Source organism: Porites lutea, chromosome 5 (genome assembly GCF_958299795.1).
Source record: "Porites lutea chromosome 5, jaPorLute2.1, whole genome shotgun sequence".
NCBI lineage: Eukaryota > Metazoa > Cnidaria > Anthozoa > Scleractinia > Poritidae > Porites > Porites lutea.
The window spans coordinates 25444163-25459821 of NC_133205.1; the positions used below are offsets into that span (position 1 = coordinate 25444163).

General features: G+C 40.7%; 2 protein-coding genes across 2 annotated transcripts in view; one reads left to right on the top strand and one right to left on the bottom strand.

The window, feature by feature from the left end:
• Positions 1-12272, bottom strand: part of LOC140936919 (fibrillin-1-like) — a 52591-nt gene extending 40319 nt beyond the window's left edge. The window contains exons 1-12 of the mRNA XM_073386423.1: positions 11858-12272; positions 11302-11384; positions 8986-9090; positions 7331-7426; positions 4975-5070; positions 3921-4067; positions 3456-3506; positions 2689-2814; positions 2101-2226; positions 1849-2001; positions 1686-1739; positions 960-1079 (exon numbers count right to left, since the gene is read on the bottom strand). Coding sequence (XP_073242524.1) covers positions 960-1079; positions 1686-1739; positions 1849-2001; positions 2101-2226; positions 2689-2814; positions 3456-3506; positions 3921-4067; positions 4975-5070; positions 7331-7426; positions 8986-9090; positions 11302-11384; positions 11858-11982 — 1282 coding nt within the window. The 5' untranslated portion in view covers positions 11983-12272. The remainder of the gene's footprint in view (positions 1-959; positions 1080-1685; positions 1740-1848; positions 2002-2100; positions 2227-2688; positions 2815-3455; positions 3507-3920; positions 4068-4974; positions 5071-7330; positions 7427-8985; positions 9091-11301; positions 11385-11857) is intronic.
• LOC140937635 (small ribosomal subunit protein eS17-like) overlaps positions 1-15659 on the top strand; it is a 115661-nt gene that overhangs the window by 75335 nt on the left and 24667 nt on the right. The window lies entirely within an intron of this gene.

Consider the following 15659-nt stretch of genomic DNA (forward strand, 5'->3'; position numbering starts at 1 on the left):
ATGGTTTAATTTCAACCACAGTTGGACCTCTATACGTGACCACCTTCCATAAGCGATCGCTAAATTCAAACCCTGCCAATCAAAGCCCAAGGCGTGGAACATCACGTCAACTTTGACTAACTCTCTTAAGTGACCGTAACCGCATTTTAGCTGGATGGTTTAACGATTTTCCATTGTTTTATCTTCTTGTACGCGACCAGTTGATGACACATGCTCTGATCCCTCAGTCTAATCGCGCTAATCTCTACGTTCGCTGTGAGCGTTATGCAACTCAGAGAACATAGCAACAAAGGACCGCTCGTACTGGAAGACAGAAATTGTAGGCAATAAATTCTCTTTGAATAAGTAGGTAATGTCAGCTTTTTTCCTAGCCGCTGACAACTCGGTAAATCTGGGCATTCTAGGGTGATCAACTGTATTGTGTTTTAAATTGGATTATTCGGAAGGAGGTCACTTATCACAGGTAGTCGCACATGGAGGTCCAACTGTCCTAATTTTTATAAGCGAGTTCTCTGAAGCATGTTCAAGAGAGGAGACAGCAAAAAGTAGGTGTTTATCTTTCGTAAATTAGTGTTGAGTTTAGGCAAAAAGTTTGTTGGCAGTGATACAACAGTTAACATATTTACCCGTGATTGACAAGAGGGGAGGTAGAGGGACAAACATTCGTGCATAAGCTAGCCTGCGTGAGGAGAAGGCAGGGCAAAATCCCGACCCGTCCGATTTTCCTTTTCCATGATGACTTTTCCGTGCCGGACTATGCATAAGCTAAGACCATCTTTAAAGATAAAGACTAGGATACCCAGAAGCAATTTTCTATGAATTAGAAACATATTTTACGAGAAAATTCGATATTCTAAAGGTACGGTGGGGATTCCACCTTCCGGGCCAAGCCCTTGGCCCTCGGCCATTCGATTCCATCTCACCCCAATCAACCCAATTCAGTAAAATGGTTTATTTACCAGTACATTGGTTGTTTCGTCCCAACACATATCCTGCGTTGCACACACAACGGAAACCACGGGAAGTGTTTTCGCATCTTCCGTTAGGACACAGGTCCCTACCACTTTGGCACCCGTTAACTAAAACCGTCGAAAGAAAATTAGTAATATTTCAGATGTAAATAAATCATTTTAATAAAATAATCTACAGTGGTTATTAAGACAGTCCACGCTGTTGACGGACGCCCAACAACATTCAACTAGCTATTCGGACTGATCTACCAATAAATGAATAAAAAAATAAATAAACATATAGCCAAATAGAATTCTGTAAACAAATTACAGTCCCAGGTCAATGCAAGTTCTTAACCCAGGGTCTTACCGGACGCTAAGTTACCTTTGACCATGTCATTTTTTCCTTGTATTAGCTTGCGATAACTTACATACTCTTTCATTTGAATGTTCTGGGTGCGCACTGTTCGCGAATATAATTGCTTATGTATATTTGCGACACGATTTGGCCATTGCTTTCTTTTGCATTGTTGTATCGTGCTGAACTTTTACTGTGCAAACCTACGAATTCGTTGTCCGCCTATGACCTGGGACATGGGAAGCCGAAGAGATAGATTCCGTGACGTCACCACTCATTAGGGGTCTCATATGTACTACCTTGTTATTGCGCTGAACAAAGCTTTAACGCGGGGTAAAGACAAATGTTATCTTCCTCTCAAATATCGTGTAACAAACCTGCAGGATTTACGGTTGGCACTGTTACGTTTGGGCATAGGGTTGTGTATCCGGCTGCAAATGAAAAAATAATTTGCACACATTAATTATGAGAGGAAAGGCAGCAGGGGGGAAAAACACAAAATGATCACCTGAAAATGCAGGTGTTTCACATGCAACTCACGCGTTCCTTGGACGGGACATCTTTCGCAAAGTGGTCCCCAGCCCGCGGGTTTCTTCTCTGAGCAGCAGCAGTCAAACTTGGTCGTGTTAGTGGGGGACTGGTCAACACAGTAATTATTTACCACTCGCTGATAACAGAAGCCTTGAACAGCGCCTAGAAAATAGCATATATCAAGGCATTGTAGCGATAGGAGGATGACTATTATACAAAGATAGTGACCCGCACATGTACCGCATTTCTTTGAAAACTTACTTATGCAGAAGCTTTTAGCTTGATTCAAGGTATATCCTGCCTGACAAATACATCTAAAACTTCCTTCTGTGTTTTCACATCGGCCATTCGCACAGATGCCGGGAATTTCAGTACACTCATCTTGATCTAAAGACAATATAATCAGTCAATTGGCATAACGGAAATTAATGCTGTCACAACTGGTAGTAACTCATAAAGAGGAGTTTTATTGTGCGAGGTAAGTGTTGTAACAGAGAAAATCACTGCGGATTCAGTTAAATCAAGTCATTCATTCGATCATTTGCTAGACATGAGTCCAAATTGAAAGTTGGGTGCCCATTTTGCACCGACATGTCTTAGGTCGTTGCAGATAAACTCTTCATAATGAAGTCGCAATTTCAGAAAATGAACTCATCTTCCTTATATATCATTATAAAATAAAATTGATTAGGGGTTGGGAGGTGCAACGTTTAGAACACGTCAGGAAAATTCTGAGTGGTTACCTCACTTAAGTTCATGTCTTTTAATTGATCGACTGATTGATTAACATATCAACACGACCTAAGTTCATTTAAAAAATTCCATTTATAAGGACCTCTATCGACTTACCGACACATTTCTGCGAGTCGGGGTTAAGTTTCTTTCCAGCGGGGCATTCGCACCGGTAGCTTCCAATCGTGTTCACACACTTTCCCCCAGCACAGATTTTTGGGATCGCTTTACACTCGTCGATATCTATAATGCATTAGGTGAATTATAGGTGAACTAGGCGACACTACTAATAAAACGAACATTAACGTCCTTTTGCTGATCAAGGTATGAAATATTCTTCGACAGAAGCCCCAGATGGGTGCTTTTTATCTCCCCTGAAACAGGATAAATTTTTGCCTAGTAAATAACTTTTTTCATTGTTTTGTTTCCCCTTAATCCAACACAAAAAACACAAGACAATTGATTTTTCGGCATTTAATGGACTGGCCCTTTTTTCCTGGTTACAGGTCATCCCGCCCCCAAGTCTTATTTCGCCCCCTATTCTAAAACGAGGAATATTATATTTGAAGCGTGCTTGTTTGGGGTTATGGCTTAAAGAGCGAGGAATATTACATTCGAAGCATGCTTGTTTTGATTTATGACTTATAGGACGAGGAAAATTACATTTGAAACGCACTAAATGACTCCCCTGAGGGGGCTAAGTAACCGGGGCGAAATGACCGGTTACCTTTTTCTCTCGTCTTCTCCTTTATTGTCTTTATTTTTTCTTGCCTTGGAAAGGGAAAGAAAAACGTTTTGCAAGATCTCGCGGCTGGCAGCTCACACCCTCAACTGTCAACCTATTAGCGCATAAGGTCAGAAGCCTACACTGAACACTTGATTACCTTGACATGCCTTGCTGCGAAAATTTGGCAGAAATCCCCTGTCACAAGGCTCTACGAAAAATACATAGGATAGGGTTAGGCAGGAAGATAGGGGCTGAGAAACTAAATACTCAAGATTAAGAAATATTAAGTGCCACATCCGCTCACGTCGTATACGTTAAGCACCCCCCTAGAGGGTTATTCAACAGAGCTTTATGTGGGGGGGGGGGGGGGGGGGCTCCACCCCAAGGTCCATCCCCTTACCGTTCCGTTACTAAGAGTAAATGGAGAGCTGTCAGTAGCATAAACGTGTCTGCAAAGTACAAGTTAGACTGAAGAAGAAGCTCCAAAATGCAACCATTGAAAAAAAGCGATAATTATAATAGCTTATAATCAGAAGTGCTCACCTTCGGGTCAGTCTGTTTTCTGGTATTTTGCAAAACAAACCAAAAACAAAACAAAATTTGAACGTTTTTGCATGCTTACCTGGCTTGGCAGGGCATCGTTCACACGGGTTCCCCCACGCTTTTCCAATGGTTGCACAGCAAGTCAGTCGTGTGCACACTACGCCTTGAAGTTGGTTATGACACATGCGATTCCTAACTTCTGTGTAGCATGGACCCAGTCTGTAATCTTTCACAAAAGAAAAAAGTTCAAGTAGATTTATTCAGCTGTGGAATAAAACTCAAAAAACGAACGTATCGTATGTAACCTTGTTACAAAATTGCACAAGAAAAGATTCCCTGGAAGATGCATCATCTAAACGTTTCATAATAATTAGTACAGTGTCCCCTTCACTAACTATGGTTTCATGGAGGTGACAATAGACCTTTTTAACTTTGCATGTTTTGTTTTTCCATTACAGACCATGTGACGTTACTCCAGAGAACTGTTCGTTTCAAATGTCGCGCTATCCACGTGCATATGCCTGCATAACTAATAAAAGACAAAAGGCAAATTCTCTTGAGAACATCATGTGGTCTGAATTGGGAAAATCAAATCTTCAAGCTAAATAGGTCTATTACTCCCCCTCCTCCACAAAGCAATTAAGTCCGATCCCTTATTGCAAAATCAACTTTTCGGGTGGTCGATTCTTTTAATTTATACTACCTTTCCCAAATGCCTTCCTAGTTCAATATCCATCCGTCCATGCCGAAATACTTAAAGTTAATCTTAATAATTTCCACGCAATACGGATGCTACAAAATAGACTATGAAAACTTAACTAAATAACACTGTCTACAGGATGGAAGTGCATGCAACTTTGTAAACGTATGAAAATTACAGCCGTCATGAAACCCTGGTAGATTAACCAAGTTATAGTTAAGGTGGGTTGAATGTTGTTCGTTTTATGACGCAGTCTGTTTTACAGGTGTTCAAATTGTCTGATTCAATTTGATTTCCACAAATTCGCGAGTTACTGGTGACGAAGCGTAAGGGATAACGTTTTCTCCTTCCCACCTTCCTTTGTGCGCAAACGAGGTAGGATTCGGTTTAGTATCTTTATGGGAGTATTCTATAAAAAACAATCTGCTTTTACCTTGCTGGCACCGGTTACCAGTAAATCCGTAGGGGCATGCGCACTTGTCTGGTCCTACACAACGTCCTCCATTCAGGCACTGTTCCTGGCAAATGGCTTTTTGAATAGAAAAATATAAACGTGTTATTACAAGGGATAAGTAGTCACGTGCGCACCGTCTTGTAGAGCGTATATTGGTAAGTTATTAAAGATACGCGAAAAATCAACCATGAAAATCAGTGTGTTCAAAGGACATTCGTGACTTCTTGAAGTTACAACGTTTTTCTATTTTGCTGATGATGATATCACGATCGCGAGAGATCATAATTTGAGCGATCTCTATAAAAGACATCGCGATAAGGCTATCTCGATCGTGAAAGGGCAATCGCATTCGAAAAAAAGGTAGAGCGTGCTTGATAGGTGCACGTTCGAACAAAAAAAAGTGTGATGCAGTGGACTCGGATAAAACTAAGACCAAGATCAAAGTTCGCGCTCGTTTCGTCATCCAACGGGCCCCAGTCGGATGTTAACGCAATCTAATGGATAAATCTCTGTTGAGTAAATTTCTATTTCTATTCTGTTAAGTTGTTGGATCGGGCGCTGTCGTTTTACAATGTTATAGTTATGTAAGTGACGTGCGCACTGATAATTCGTGAAGGTGTTTCGTGGCTGCTGCTCATAAGTGTTCTTTTCACCTATTGTCTTTTCTCTTTTTTTAAGAAGTCCTTCTCCCACATTTCCCATCCAAGATATGATTAATTTATGCGCCGTTATTGTTTGTCTTGAACAAAAGCTATGTGGTCACAGTTATAAAAATTTCACAAAAGCTGTAGTGTGGCTCACTTGTTTCTTTGTCATTCTTCTCTAAACAATTCAAAACCATCATTAGCATAGATACACTAACACGGAAATATCGCTGTAAGCCTCAGAAGTCAAATGTTTACGCTGTGTTTGCTAGCTCAAAATAGAGTGTCAGTTATAGCTTGATCCATATCCGTGTCATTACGCCGTTGAATAAAAGTGTTCTTACTCTTGCTTTTGCTGTTTTTAGTTTTTACCATTTCGTTGAAAACCTATAAGAAAACACTACTCTACAGTTCAGTGGACGGTCCTGTCAGACGGCTGACGATCGGCATTTTGTGCTAAAGGCGACAGTGTAGCAGGGAAGTTTTCTTTCTTTTTTTTATCTAAAAGCGCGCTAAACTTATGTTTTCTTTTCATTCAATGGTTGACACTCGAAGAATGTCAATACTAACTCTTTGCTTGTCCGTCCCACGAAGGGAATTAAAGTTGTAGTTTAGGTTATGCCTTGTAATAACGCAGGTTTGAGGTTATTGGCGCCATGGTTAATTACAGCAAACCTTTGCCGTTTCCCAGTAACACATTCTAACAAACCACTACATAAGAATTATGTTGTTGTTGTTGTTTTTTTTTTACAAAGTAGCATACTTCTTGCGATTAAATATTCAGTCAGTTGAATAAATTATCAGTAAGAAGAAGCTTTTCGTGATTGGTTAGAGCAAGATGTCAGCCACTTTCCTATTGGCTATCAACTCATCCATTGTCTTTTTGCCTATAAATTTGCCATACTATACGGCTGGTTGGGCGGAACCGTAACACCACCATACCACAAACATCTCCTCTTCACTAGTCCGCACTATTCACATTCAACTGGATATGTGCGACTTCATTTAATTCATGCAATTCGTTTAATTCATTCTCATCCATTCAGTATATTCAATTAATTCAAATTCATTCACTTCGTTCAATTCATCCACTTTATTTAGTGCAACTCATCCAATTTCATTTCCATTCACATTCAATTATTACTGTATTCAAGTCTCTCAGTTATTTAGTCACTATATGATTCATTCACTCATTAACACAAGTCAGTTACTCACTCATTCATTCATGTGCTAAAGTCATTCAAGTCATTCTACTACTTAGTATACTCACTCTGTCGTTCATTCAAATTAATCATAACTGTTTCTCAGTAATCATTTTCTTCTAATGTTGACAGCAGTTCTTGTGAAGTTGTCAACATTTCCTCGCGATATTCTGTATTTCCGTCATGATATTCAGCTCATTTGAAGGATCTTTAGACCTTTTTCCTCCTTCACATAGCATTTCACAATTGCGTTTCGTAGAACAACTTCCAACGTTCTTGGTCCAACAATGTTGGGGGTTATTGCGTTCGTTTGCGCGTAGTTTATCACGAAAGCAGTTCGACGATAATTGCTAGTAACTTACCCGTAACGTGCTAGTAACTTCACTAGCAATGACCTGAGTGTAATCTGAATTTTGAGAATAAACATTTGACCAATTGTCAGCTATTAAAAAATCCTGTGCAGCCCTCGCCCTTTCTTAATAAACTTACGAGTTTCGCAGAATTTTCCACTAAACCCTGTTTTGCAGATGCACACGGTTTTGTTACAAGTTCCTCCATTGAAGCAAAGCACAGAACACCGATCACCTAATATGGAAAAGAATTGCATTAATTAAGTTGCCCGGCAGCCTGAAAAAACAGCCGAAACTGATCTCAGTCGCGACGCCACCACTGGTGGTTCAGTCCCCGCGTCATTTCGCAGGGAAACCAGTGATGGTGTCGTGAAATGTCGGCTATTTTTTCAGTCTAGTTGCCCTCTATTTTTGTGTAATTTTTGTCCTGTATGACCCTAGACTTGAGGCATTAGATGATTCCATGATGTATATAAGAGCACATCAGCCGTTTTCCAGATGCTACCACGTTATTACAGTATTTGTTTTGTATGTTTGTTTTCCTAGGGTACGAATTCTCAAAAATGTCTCATTAATCCATACGTCCAAGTACACAGTATCGAATAAGGTTTCCCGGGTTTTTATACTGCATTACCTTGTTTATATTTAAAGGTTATGCAGCATATTGTAAAAAAAATTGTAATTTGTTTACCCACGGAGCACTAAAGAGTTTTTATGAACTAGTTGAAACGTGTCCGTGCGTTCCAGATCGATATGATCATGTAACACCCCTCTTAAAAAGCCTGTCTTGGTTGCCTGATAAGGACTATATTACCAAGCTATTATGGCCTTCAAATGCATGACCGGTCAAGCCTCTGAATATCTTACATTCCAATTTATTACCCGTGAGCAGGCTAGCGAACGAACAACTCGGAGTAGCCAAAAGCTAAACATCCCTCTTTTCAGAACTGCCTTCGGACAGAGAACCTTTTATTACAGGACTGTTTAACTTTGGAACAATTTAGAATTTTTTCTTAAGTTAAGCCCATCTGTTGAAATTTTTAAACGTTTCTTAAGGAGCTAGCTTTTCGATAATTTTGTAACTACTTCTTAGTTAAGTTTAAAACATTGTAATTAGTAATAAGCTAACATTGTAATTAGTATTAGATTAGGTGTTGTAATTATTTATTATAAATAATGTAATAAAATCATTGTTTCTGAAAAGCCCCTTTGGGGAGGTAACAATAAAGTATGTATGTATGTATCGAACTGAAATTTGAAAGTGTTGGTTTTTAAGGAGAGGGGCAAACAGGAGTCCCCGGAGGAAAACCTCTCGGAGCAAAGGAGAGAGCCAACAAGAAACTCAACCCACATATGGCGTCGACACCAGGATTCGAACCCGAGCCACATTTGTGGGAGGCGAGTGCTCTCACAGCTGCGCCTCCCTTGACCATTCTCCCTTGGATACGGCTGCACAGAAACAATTTTTTTTTAGACTTAGCGTCCTCAAAGTCAACTTCCTGGAACATTCCCGCCGTCACCATTGTCGTACCATTGTGTCCGTTTCAGGAGAGCAGTGTAGGTGGAATTCCAGTTCTCCATTTCTCCTGTGACATTTCACTGACCGGTCAATTATAGAGTGTCATAAGACTCTGTATTACTCTTGTGTTATTCTAGCCTCCTCAGCAGGCCTGCCATTCAACATTCCTTCCTAACGTCCGTTACAGAGGGGTTTTTGCGTGACAACCCAAAAGAAGGAAAATGAAACACTAGGCTACCCCAACTCCAGGACGAGACTAAAAGCCCCTCACATACCTCCCACCTGCACACCGCTGCATGATGGGCTGTAAGCGCCATTTGGACACCGACAGACCCCAGGCCTGAAACAAATTCCGGTCCCACAGCCGTAAGGGCACATAGCTGAAAGAATAAAACTGATCAATTAACATGGTTACATAATAATCGCTAGAGCATAAGACAAGAACTCCATACCTCATTTCTTCTCGAACAAAAATGTCACAAGGTTTTAAGAGTACAAGAGTCAAACCTCTTTAATACGGACATCAAAGGGAGAGAACCAATTGTCCGCTTTACAGAGGTGTCCGTATTATAGAGGTAGGGAATGTATGATTTTTGGCATTTCTGGGACCAAACGAATTGTCCGTAATAGAGTAAATAAAGCCTGCAAGCAGGCGTTATTTGTTCGCGTTTTTCAAGGGAGCGAGGGCAAGCGCGAACCAGGCGTGAAGGAGCGAGTCTCGTGCACTTGCTTTAGTTCGCTCGCCTGAAAAACGCGAAAAAATAGCGCCTGTACGTATTGCAGGCAGGATTTCAAACGCTCCAGAAATTTTCCTGATTGTATGAAAGTCATGCAGGCTGACGACATCTAGTTAATTCAATTTCTTATAGATCAGTGATACTTTGCAACCTTTTGCCTCTCTACATGACTAATACGAGTTGAAGGTAAGGATCATCAGAAGATATCTGAAAAAATCGATAACGATGTCGTCAGCCTACAAGGTCTAGCTGTACTCAGACTTCTGGTTAATTTTTAATCATTAGACTGTGGCTAATAGCTTTGATACTATTAAAGCGAACTGAAGGACGTGTAAAACTATTTCAACTATTTTAATAGAAAAGGAACTCCTTAATATTCTCTTTGTTATACATTCATTCAAATCCAAATAAACATTTTTTTGCAAAACCGTTGAGAGGATTTTCAAGGCGGTTGTATGCAATCTGAGCTTACCAACAAATGGTCAAAAATACTAATAATTAAGAATTAACACAATTCTCTAGGACAGAAAGAGAGCAATTTTGGTCAAAAAGCATTAACAAAGAAAACCTGTTAGGCCCGGTTCAGACGCCGAACTTTTCATTAGCCGAACCTAATACATTGAATTAAGTACATGAAAAGTTCGGCGTCTGAAGCAATTAGGAACGCCTGTTTCAATTTGGAACGGCTCAGCCGTTCTTTTCGCCTAGCTCGGCCGGGAATTTCGCCTTTGGAGCGACTTTTGGAACGGCTTTGATTCAGACGCCGACCTTTTCATGTACCGAACCTAATGCATATATTATTATAACGTATTTTGTTAGCAGTTTGACCGAAATGAGAATATTTCGTCTTTTGATCTTAGTTCTGCTGCAATTAAGATCGGCATCTGAATCAATTTCAGCCGGTCTAAATAATTTGGGTCGGCCTTAAAGGGACACAGCCAGCTATGGGACCGCGCTGACCTGGACATTCTCTCTTGACACTACTTTTGTCAGTTTGTTAATTCGAATTACGTTCGCCTTATGAAAAGTTCGGCGTCAGAACCGGGCCTCAGGGTACAAAGCACTCTTTAACCCTTTCATTGCCCGAGGTAATAAAGGAGTCTGGTAAGGTAGATAAACTATGAATTAATTAATCCTGTTGTGGGACCTTTCAAATGAAACTCCACAAAGCACTATTTGTTCTCAGCGCAGCATATATAACTGATGAAATTTGGAATTTTGTCGAAATTTGATTTTGGACACCTGTGGGAGTGAAAGGGTTAAAAAGCAATTAAAAATTCAAAAACAACTGTGATAAGTAAGGAGACTTTTGATAAGGAGCTTAAGGTAGATTAAGATGGCAATTAATTTGGGATAAAAAGTACTTGAATGTGAGGCACCTGATGTGTGGCCCCTAACCCGCCATCAGGTTTTCTTTTTTTGACGCCAAAAAAAAAAAAATCGCCTGATCGCAGGTTATGTGGCCCCTGGCCGGTTGTCTTTATGGCGACCGAAATGACATCCTTATGCCTTCTTCTCCCCCCCCCCCCCCCTGCCTTCACAACCTCTCCTAGCCCTAAACGACACAGTAGGGGTTTTGACGGGGGGGGCTGCCTAGTATATTCATATTCTACTCCGCAGCGCGTAAAACCCTTTAGAGTCACCAGCGTCAAATTTTTCCTTATAATTTCACTGCCTGAACAAACGTAAAAAATGTATTTTACTCACTAGTAGCAAAAGAAATGAGCTAAGAATAGTTTGAACAAGAAAAGTGCAAACTCTGGGCTCGAAAGGAAATTCTCCCTCAGGCCCGGTAAGGGTACTTTCCTTATCTTATGGCGAGAAATAACGACTTAAAGTTGTTAAGTTACTTACGCACGATACACAATCCAACAGAGGACCTTTGTTGCCATCCAGGGCAGCAATGCGGGTTTATTCTTCCACCACACACATTTGGCCTGATGAAATCGTCAAAACAAATACAATTAGCCAGTGACACAGAGCCATTAGGAAGATCAATTGACAGTTTAAAATTGATAAACAAGCATGGGAACGAAACTTGGCCATTGAAGTAAAAAGCTGCATGAATTTTTCAATACTAGCTAACTGCTAGGGTTATGAAAGTCGTAATTAGTAAATCAATAATCAATCATTGGTTTACACAGAAAATATCACTCAAAAGTGTTTATAGAAGAATGGATCAAGTCAATTCGGAAAAATCTTGTGACAATAGTCGATAATTTTATGTTTTCGATCAACATTATGGGGCAATATTCGGTACAAGCTGTACAAACTCAAGCCATTTACACCGCATGTCACAGATGTTTTGATTATATTTCTTTTCACAAAATATCAGGACGATCAAGTCGTGCTTCAACATTTAAACGGTGGTTGGCAAACGCGTTTTGCATCAGTGAAGAGTTTTACTTACCCCGTGAGTATTTGCTGTTGTTTTCCTGGGATAATGTTCTCGCCTTGACTCGAATTAAACTGCAGTCCATAAGACGAACGCCACGAAATCACGCATAGCAAGGCCATAAAAATAAAAGATGTCATTTTGGATTTCCCTTGTGAAATAGTTATTGTTGAGCTTGTTGTTGAAGATGTATGATCTCCAGTTAGTCGTGCGGTTAAACACCACAAAAGCCTTTTCTCAGTGTAAAATGTGCCGCCGGATAGCGTCTGATTATTAACGAGAGCGCTCTGTACCTGCGATCAATATGTGTTTCGCGCCTCGAGATTATCTACCAAAAGTATCTCTGAATCTTTTGGCCAGAGTTTGCTCGTAGTTCCTAGAGCGCGAATTTGAGAGCAGTCCCAGGTATGTCGATTTGAAGGAATGAGCTTGGATCGCATAGCTTCAGCTTCAATGAATTGACAGGAAGAACTACGGAATGCTTGACAGGAAATTAGATATGTGACCCTTGGCCTTGACTCAATTTTGATAAGTTGATTCGGCTTTGTGGTCAAATTTGATACCACTGCTTACTGTTTGTTCTTCATAAGCACCCATCTATAATCTAATATTGTATCTCGCCCTGTAATATTTTCCCTTTTTCGACGCTGAAATACCAAAACATAAAAACGCCCACAACAGCGAACTTCCCAGCTCCAATCAACCGCTCAGTGTCCGCCTTGGAGACGTGCCTGATTTTTATACAGGCTGACTGCTGATTGCAGGACGCTAAAACATCCCCCCCCCCCCAACCCCTTCGACAAACGTCGTGCGCGATGTTGAAAAACGCGTCGGATCAGGAGCCGTATCAGGTCTATCAGATCACGAAATCATCAGTATCTGAAATCGTACGATGTCCCTTCAAGAAAACTAAATAGTTTTACATTGCCAGCTTTTCTGCGTGCAGATTATTGTACTTGAACAACGCTTAGAAATGAAAAGAGCCCGACAAGTTTCCCTGACATGACTGATATTACCAGGCACTAAGGAATTTCCTTGCCAGCCAGTCTCCCAAACAAAAGGGAAGAAGGACCGCCTGATCCTAGGTTAAGTCTACTGATATGACACGTGGTCGAACGTTGAACGAAAGGGACCTTGTTTTATGTCATCGTTTTTGTTTTTATTTTGATGATTTTTTAGATATCCAGACTCAAGGCAATCGGCATAAGTAGCTAAGTGAACACTACTAGCAAAAATACTGAACGACCATTGCCTGTTCTTTTCCTGTAACTTCTCAGTCAATTCTACGTCATTAGTTCTCTTGTAGTAACGTTATTCTAAAGCAGGTCAAACGAGAGCGCGTACTTTTTTTTTTTTCAATGAGGCCCCTTTAAATAAGCAGAGGCCGCACCCAGATAGCGAGCTTTATCTTGACTTTCTTGTACCACCATTACAATCACTTGTGCATTTCTCTTCAAAATTCAGTTGCAACAAGCTGTATCCATCACTTTGATCATGATTTCATAATTCTCGACTGCCGTTGAAGGTGTTTCTCATCCTTGGAATACTTAGAAGAACGTACATTTCAGACATTTCTGCAATAATGTTCATTACTTCGGCGGAGCGCGAAGTAAAGGCTTTGCGCAGCTCAGGAATGTTTCAAAGTTGCATCCGAAGGTCCCGAAGTTGCTTCCGAATGTCCAGAACTTGCTACGGAATTACTTCGAGATATCTTAGAGTTCTTTCATTTATTCTTTCAGCCGGAAGAAATGATTATGAGGAAGAATTAATTATTACTTTTGGAAGAAATAAGGAAGAAATAATTACTGTGAAAATGAATTAATCAGCATGTCACGAGCGCTCTATCCACTTGAGCCACGGAGAGCTCATGGAGAGCGAGGCCATCATTGTACTAGGATTATCCGAGGGTTTGAACCGGCTCACGTGTTACCCGTCAGGGGCACCCAAAGTCAATTTTTGGAAAATATCTGTTCGGAAAACGATTTGAGATCTAGAATTTTGGGAACATTTGTTGTAAAACTTCTTGCTTGCCAGGTTTTCGAACATCTAAAAAATGGTATGATTGCCAATTTTTAACGGATTTTACCCTAAAAACGTCTCCTAGAATTTTAGGGAGCCTTTTCTGTGGCTGAAATTTGCGAAAAGGTAAGTTTTGATCCCTATAATTTTCGGATCACTAGACTTTCAGCTAGGAAATCCCAACAGATGAAAAATTTTTAGGGGATAAAAATATGCCTATATGTTTTAAATACTAAAATAAGTTCAACAATGTTATGTTTAAAGTGGTTTTGCACTATATTCTCGTTGGGTGCCCCTGACCCGTCAGATCAGTGCAGATGAGACTCTAAATTGAGCCAGCCGATTGCGCCACTGCGACGCAAACAGATGCGAAAAATAGCCATAAGGTATGCACAAGGTACTTTTCGGCTTGTCGACACCGGAATGAGTTGGAGCACAAGCATGCTTCTGGTTGGAGATATCGCGAGAAAACTTTTAGTTCTTTCGGCTACAACAAATATTTGAGGCGGAGCGCAAAGCAATGTTGTAAACTTGCATTTTGTTTCCGAAGTGAGGCAGGAAGTTGTTCGAGATATCTTGAGATCAGCTCGAGTTGTTTCATTTACCTCAGGAAGAAAGAATTTTTTTTTTCAGCTTGCCCTTAGGTTTGTAGTTATCTTTCCCCGTTAGATGGCGGAGACGAGATTGTAGCATAAAAGTAAAAGATGGTTGATTTGAAGATTGAATTTTTTTTTTAATTTGGGTGGGCAGCAAGTTAACGTTTTGCTGCAGAACTCCGAAACAGTCGGTGTGCGACGATTAGTTATTTTGGGCTTATAGAAAACTGATTGAAACGTCGTGCACAATTTATTTATGACAGAAATTATAATCGAATTGGATTACAGCCACGGGGTCATGCACCTCGCAGACTTCCGGTGAAGAAGTTAAGACGTCTGAAACGCAAAAGGAGAACAGTAAGGGTGTTTGTATGCAAGGTATCCGGAAAAATATCATTTCTCACTATTCCTCCACATTTGCAATTACTCCACAACCACGACGCCGAAGTTTACGCTCCATAGCGTCTTGTTTCAACAAGAAACCTTTCCGTAATCACGCTCTTCTGCCTAGTCTGAAATGTCATAATTACATGAAATAGATTACAGGCTGATCCTTGGTTCAAAATTGCTAACTGAATCAGGCTCCGCAGTATCTCTTATGGCAAGTTACACTTGAAAAAATGTGGCAACAAGGACTACAGCGGCGCATGAGAAGTAAGACTTGACCAAAAAAGATTGTTCGCATATTACACATTTACATCACGCTACGCTGATTGACATGCACGTACAAAGCAAGCTTGCCAGCATAACTACAAACCAACTCTTCATAAGTTTCTTAAAATAATTAAGGAGTGGCTTCTAGTTGCAAAAATTATAAAGCGCTCGAGCAAACTATGTCGCCAAACAGTACCACCAACTCTGTAGTCTCAGTTTTCAAACGCTTAGCCCTTTCCCCTGCTGCCACCCTGTACTACATGTTCATCATCCTCGGAGACCCAGGGGCGGTCATACGGCGGTGAAAGTTATCAATAACGGGAAAGAGAGCCGGCCTGGGACGCTACTCTTACGGAACCAGTTCCACGACTCACTCGAATGCTGGCCTCCGATTGGGCACAAAAAGTAATCATTGACAAGCATTCGAATGAGTTGCGGAACTGGTTCTTTTTAGCCTGCGAACGGCAGACGTTTCTCCTCGCTCATGCGACGCTGAGGGACGGTTCACGAGGAGGAACTCCGTCGACCAATTAGCGCTTCTGACCGGA